Source organism: Triticum aestivum, chromosome 3A (assembly GCF_018294505.1).
Source record: "Triticum aestivum cultivar Chinese Spring chromosome 3A, IWGSC CS RefSeq v2.1, whole genome shotgun sequence".
Lineage (NCBI taxonomy): Eukaryota > Viridiplantae > Streptophyta > Magnoliopsida > Poales > Poaceae > Triticum > Triticum aestivum.
In genome coordinates this window covers 411,843,134-411,849,250 of record NC_057800.1, presented here as the reverse complement: position 1 = coordinate 411,849,250, position 6,117 = coordinate 411,843,134, and the positions used below count along the sequence as shown (strand labels likewise).

At 45.2% G+C, this 6,117-nt stretch overlaps 1 protein-coding gene across 1 annotated transcript; it reads left to right on the top strand.

Moving 5' to 3' along the window:
• Positions 1-1,284: 1,284 nt before the first annotated feature.
• Positions 1,285-4,128, top strand: LOC123061451 (protein YIPF1 homolog). The gene is made up of 5 exons (XM_044484572.1): positions 1,285-1,495; positions 1,565-1,685; positions 1,771-1,987; positions 3,097-3,364; positions 3,678-4,128. The coding sequence occupies exons 1-5, from the start codon at positions 1,436-1,438 to the stop codon at positions 3,882-3,884; spliced, it is 873 nt and encodes a 290-aa protein (XP_044340507.1). The 5' UTR covers positions 1,285-1,435; the 3' UTR covers positions 3,885-4,128.
• The last annotated feature ends 1,989 nt before the right edge of the window (positions 4,129-6,117 follow it).

Here is a 6,117-nt window from a genome sequence, read left to right as displayed (position 1 = left end):
CCATTGAGTGTTTCTACAAGTTCTGTCGGGCAGTGGTGGCAGTGTTTGGACCGCAATACTTGCGAACACTAATGCGGAAGACACTGCTCGGATCCTAGCACAGAATGCAGCAGGAGGATTTCCTAGGATGCTTGGAAGCATCGACTGCATGCATTGGAAATGGAAGAACTGCCCATTGCTTGACAGGGGATGTACAAAGGCGCCAAAGGCGGTTACGGTGTGATACTTGAGGCGGTGACCACACCGGACCTCTGGATTTGACACTCCTTCTTTGGTATGCCAGGAACTCACAATGACATCAATGTGCTGCAGTGCTTCCCTGTCTTTGCCAAGCTTGTTGAAGGTCATTCTCCTTCGGTGAACTTCGAGGTCAATGGGCAGCATTACAACAAGGGGTACTACCTAGCTGATGGCATCTATCTGAGATGGTCTACATTTGTGAAGACTATCTCAAACGATGTGTCAAGAGGCAAGAAGTCCCACTTTGCCAAGGTGCAGGAGGCTTGCAGGAAGGATGTCGAGCGGGAATTTGGTGTGCTCCAATCTCGATTTGCTGTTGTCCGGTATCCTGCTCAGACCTGGTCGAAAAATCAAATGTGGGAGATCATGACTTGATGTGTCATCTTGCACAATATGATCATCGAGAGCGAGCAGGAAGAGCCAGTGTTTGACACTGAACCATACTACAGGCAGGGTCCTCTAGCCGAAGTTGATCACCAACTATCGGCAACCTGGACTACCTACCACAATATGCGTCAGAAAGATCCGAGACCCACAAGTGCACCATCGACTGCAGCAGGATCTGGTGGAGCACCTATGAAGGATCAAGGGCGACGCCGGGCTCGACGTGTGATGAAATATGTGTTTTTATTCGTTAAACTATATAATTTGTATTGAACTATTTGTTGTTGCACTATTTTATTGAACTATTTGATTTTCTGTGATGAACTATGTGATAAAAGAATTATTTATGTTGAGAATTCAACACCGAACCACGCTGATATCGGGTCATTTTTCTATTTATCTAAGCCGAAAAGCGGTCAAAAATGGACTGATATCGGTGCCTGGGGCCGACGGCTGGATGCCCAACCGCCCCAGCGCCGATTCTGCCGTCGGCTCGCTCCCAGGCGGCGATTTTTATGTCTCCGGCGGGCCAACGGCTGGAGATTTTTTTTAGACAATGCTCTTACATGTCGGACACGCTTGAACATGGGCCGGCCCGTGAAAAACGGCCCGTTTATAACAGCCGCAACTGTTTCACTTGGCAAGAAGGCGCGGGTTTATAACAGCCGCAACAAGATCCGAGAAGACATCCACCCATCTCTTTACGCGGCCGGCCCGCCTAACTCTCACCTTGCCGCTGCGGGACGCTTGCTCCGCCCCGAAGCTTCCCTTCCCCGATCCCCCGCCGCGGCTGTTTCCGTCGCCGGTCAAGATGATGTCCGGCGGTGGCTACTCCGCCCTCGACGATCCCAAAGCCTCCGGATCCGTCCCGGTAAGTACTCATCAACCCCTTGCCCACCGTCCATCTCTTCTCGCGCCTCACCTCTCACGTCTCGCGCAGGCGGCGACGGGGCCAGATCCGCAGACCATCAAGTTCACCGAGTCCAACCTCCAGACCTTCCCACCCTCAGAAGCCAAGGGCAAGATCTCTGGCGCCTACCGCCCGCCCACTGACTCCGACGGTGAGATCAGATCTCCTCCTCTCCACTCTCTTCTCTTACATCGGATCTCCATCGCGGATCTGACTTTGTTCTAGCGGCTGTGCAGACACCTTCTCGTCCAAGGTTGGAGGGGGAGGCGGAGGCAGGGGTAGCGATGGTGGGTCGGACGATGCCGCGCAGGGCGGCTGGTTCCGGATGTTCTCGGTAGCGGCCTACAAGCCCTACTTCGACGTTGACACGTCCGATGTCGTGGAGAGGATCTGGGAGTCGGTCTTCCCCTTCCGCGGCAACTTCACAGAGAAGACTTCCGACAAACCCGACCTGTATGCTTTACCCGCATTCCCCTACTTTATTTATATATGTTGGCTTCATTCCTCTTGTTGATAAGATCTGTATGCTTGAGAATGAATGCGGCAAGAGTAGTAAAATGTTAGAATGCTTTAGTGTTTTTGCTGGACATGATTCCTGATACAATGTCTTCAGTTGTGGAATGAGAGTGTGTTGTTGGTCTACTAGTTCAGAATAAAGTTTTAGTTTCATGGACCAGTTCCTTCTGTGTCTGACCGTTCCATAAGCTCTGCGTTATGGTATAGTGGGATGTATTGCTCTTGATCCACCTGATCTCTACACGGATGATTAATGCCTGTGAAGAGTGGTAATGCTGTTAAGATGATTCCTTGGCCTTGAAAGTATCTTCTAATGGTAGGCCATTTGTTTAGAAGAGGGAGCAGGGTTAATTTCCAGCACAGGGCGTGACATTGGTTGCTGTTGTTTTTTCTTATGCAAGTGGATTAAGTGGAATACTGGATATTTTCCTTTCATCCTTTGGTATCCTGATGGAAAGCTAATCGTTTAGTGGCAGATATTTCCTAGAATTATTTTCCTTTAATCACGTGTATAATTTATAGAAGCCTTGAAATATTCAAATGCTTACATTAAGGTTTCATTTCAGCTGTTCTGTAGACTATTTTATTTCATTAATTTGTACCGCGATGCAAATGTATCTATCCTGATTCTTCCTACAGCGAATAATAAAACAAGTCCTAATCATATCAATTTAGGACAGTACTGGTTCACAACGATTAAGTGTTGTAACTGATAGTCCGATATGATCTAAATAGCTTGTCATATGTGCAGAGTATCCTTTGCGGTGCTATCAACTATATTTCTGCCACCTATTTTATTGCCTACGTCTAAATTTCACAATAATAATAGGAGCCACACGTGCTGGTTTATATTAGCACTTCACCATGTTCTGATTTTTTCTAACCAGTTCATTCCGTGGAAGATTTATTTATACAGATAATTAAATTAACAATTCTTTTAATGAATGTTATATTTAGAATTCAATGAATGATTAAGAATTGTAAGTTTGAACTTCTAATCAATTTACTTTGGAATTATTGACATCACAATAACTTGTTTTTAATAGGTATGGGCCATTCTGGACGTGCACCACCCTGATTTTTGTTGCTGCTTCCATTGCCACGTTTGTCACCTACCTTTCCCACAAATGGCACAAGAAAGAGTGGACCTATGATATTAACCTGGTTACATGGTCTGCTGGCTTATTCTATGGCTATGTGACATTTGTTCCCCTTGGGTTATATGTCATTCTTAAGTACTTCTCAGCACCTGCTGGACTCGTGCAATTGTGGTGCCTGTATGGGTACTCTTTGTTCATCTTCATTCCAGCCTCGGTCAGTACATCCTCAATATGCAGATAGACTTTGAATTCTTTTCTGTTTGTTTAGCTTTCCATTTCAGTTAGATGTAAGTGTACTGAACTGTGAATCAGTTTCAGTTTGCGGTATTTAAGTTATCTATCTGATATGAACTGATCCTATATGGTTTAGTGTTGCCGGTGACATGCCCTCTTTACCAGGCAAACCTGTAGTTTCTTCAAATGATCTTGATTTACTCCTGCCAACACTTCAATGTCATAAACAAGTAAAAGGAGGGACAATTATTTTAACTGAGGACTAACATTTTTCTTTTCCATTTGTGTTACAGCTTCTGTCAATTGTGCCAATAGAAATATTCAGATGGGTTATTGCTGGTGTCGCTGGGTTTATGTCTGCTACCTTCGTCGCTGTCAATCTCCGTGCCCACATCTTAAACTCTGGGGAGCGGTGGTTTCTGATCGTTGCAGGGATATTCTTGTTGCAGTTGGGATTGGCTGTTTTGCTGAAACTTTATTTCTTTACGATAACTGTATAGGGAGATGGGGCTGCTTCTTGTATTAGTCAGAAATGAGCATGCAGGAGTCGATTCATTGATGTAATTTTCCAGGTATACATCCCACCTTACATGTGACACTCAGGAACGAACACATACCACTTCGTTAGCCTCTGAAATCACAGAAATGGCAAAATGTCCTTTGGTTATTATGGGGTTAAAGAGTATGTTTTGTGGTTTACTTTTTGTTCCAGTCACTTGAGATTAATATATTCAGGTTTATATCTGTACATTATTTCAGATACACGCTGTCTGTAGCAATCTTGGCTATCTGTAGCACCCAAAATTAGGAAAATACCGAGCGGGACAGGCTGCGTGCTCCTTACTCTTGGAGGGACACCGAGTGGAGCAGGCTGCTCGCCAATAAGCTGGGGGACACCGAGTGGAGCAGGGTTGCTCGCCAATAAGCTGGGGGAGACTAGTATAGGGTCGTGAACTCCTCTGCCCGCAGGCTCTGTGCTAGACGTGAACTTGTGACCGGCATGGTGCACGCGTGGGTGTGGCGCGCTCCTGGCTATGCCATCCTCGCCCCCCTCCCGGGCACTCTGCATCAGTAGGCCTATCTTGTCGGACATATGTCGTCGCTGCCTGCACCATATGAGTATGCTCCCTACGTCGTATCTCTGTCCGGTTGCTACTAGGGTTGGCCCGGTGCTAGCTCCAGCAGCACACTTACGCCTCCTCAGCCTTGTGACATGGGGCCTCTGCAAACTCCACTTCAAACCGTGCCAGCGCAATTTTCGCCGTCCGAAAGCAGCTCCGACTGATACCTCGACATGGTTTCATTGTCACACATGAGCCTGAGCTGTAATCTTCGCTTTATCCGCCCTCTTGTACCGCTCGTCATATCTTGGTGGGGGTGAATGACTTTCGATCACTCACACAGGCCATGACTCCCTCATCACTACCTATATTCCTCTTAAACTTTGCATTGTCTTGCTCTCTCCCTCTCTCGTTAAGAATTTACTCTCTGGTCACCAACTCACTCGCGACAATCCTGTTTCTGTCAAGTTTGATAAATTTGGGTTCTCTTTTTTTTTTTTGAACATCTCAAAGACGCACTAAGCGCCATTTCATTCCAAGTAACAACAGTTTACATGATGAATGACATATCCCTGCTGTATTACTTCTGGAATAATTTGTTCCAGGGAATGATGCCATTGCTGGTGATCTGCAATATTACAAGTAGTTACAGTACTTTGATTTGGATGAGATTCCTGTGAATAAGCTTGCCTTGCTGGCTTGCTGCATCATGGGCTTCTCTATTATGATTCCTGCTAACATGAAACACCTGGACATTACTAGAGTTTGTGAGGGCACAAAAGTCTGTAAGAAGTCCTCTTATTATCCAATTTCCTGGTTGTATGCTCGGTTCTCTCGCTGCTGCTGCTTTAGCCAGTCTTAGATTATCTGTTAAAACGACTGCTTCCTGTAATCCCGTGTTGTTGAAGATAATAACTGCTAACTTGATTGCTAGCGCTTCTGTGTGAATCGCTGATTATGCTTGCATGGTTGATGCTGAAAACTTGATCTTCCATCTTGATTTTCCTTCTTGTACCTGCATAAATATTCCTACACCTGCTTTTCCCCATGTTATCATGCTTGATTGTCCCTGTCCATTCCAAGCCGCAACTGTAGAAATCTTGTTTGAAGTCGAAAGTTCAGCGTTGTCGATTGTAGTCCCTTTGATATGTTTGTCCCTGCCATGCTTATGGTTATTTATGTTTCAGAATTTGCTAATTCCTGCGTGTTTACATTTTGTTCCAAAGACATACTCCTTATGATAGCTTGGGCTGCAGGGTAGACATGAATTGGAGAGATATCCTTTTTTGAAAAAGTTTATCATTTTTGAATTTCCAAAGGCACCACAAAAATATTAAAATATTATTTAAGGTGGCATGTGGATGATTAGAATTTACTAAACTTGTAATGGTATTGAATAAAGAATCTGGTTATGATTCAGCAAATCAGTTCTAATGTACCAAGGCTTTGAAAACCATCCTGCTTTGGCAAAAGCACAATTGAAAGATATGTGCATCTCATCTTCTATATGTGATTGCTGTTGTTCCATGCCTCGATGCCAACCCAGTTGTGGAGGTGCTCACCATGACTGCATTCCTCCTTAACGACGAACACTACACTTCCAGATTCGGGCGCTCATCCCACAAACTCTTGCTCAGCATTGCTCCAGGTTACTTTGTTCTTCGCGTATTCG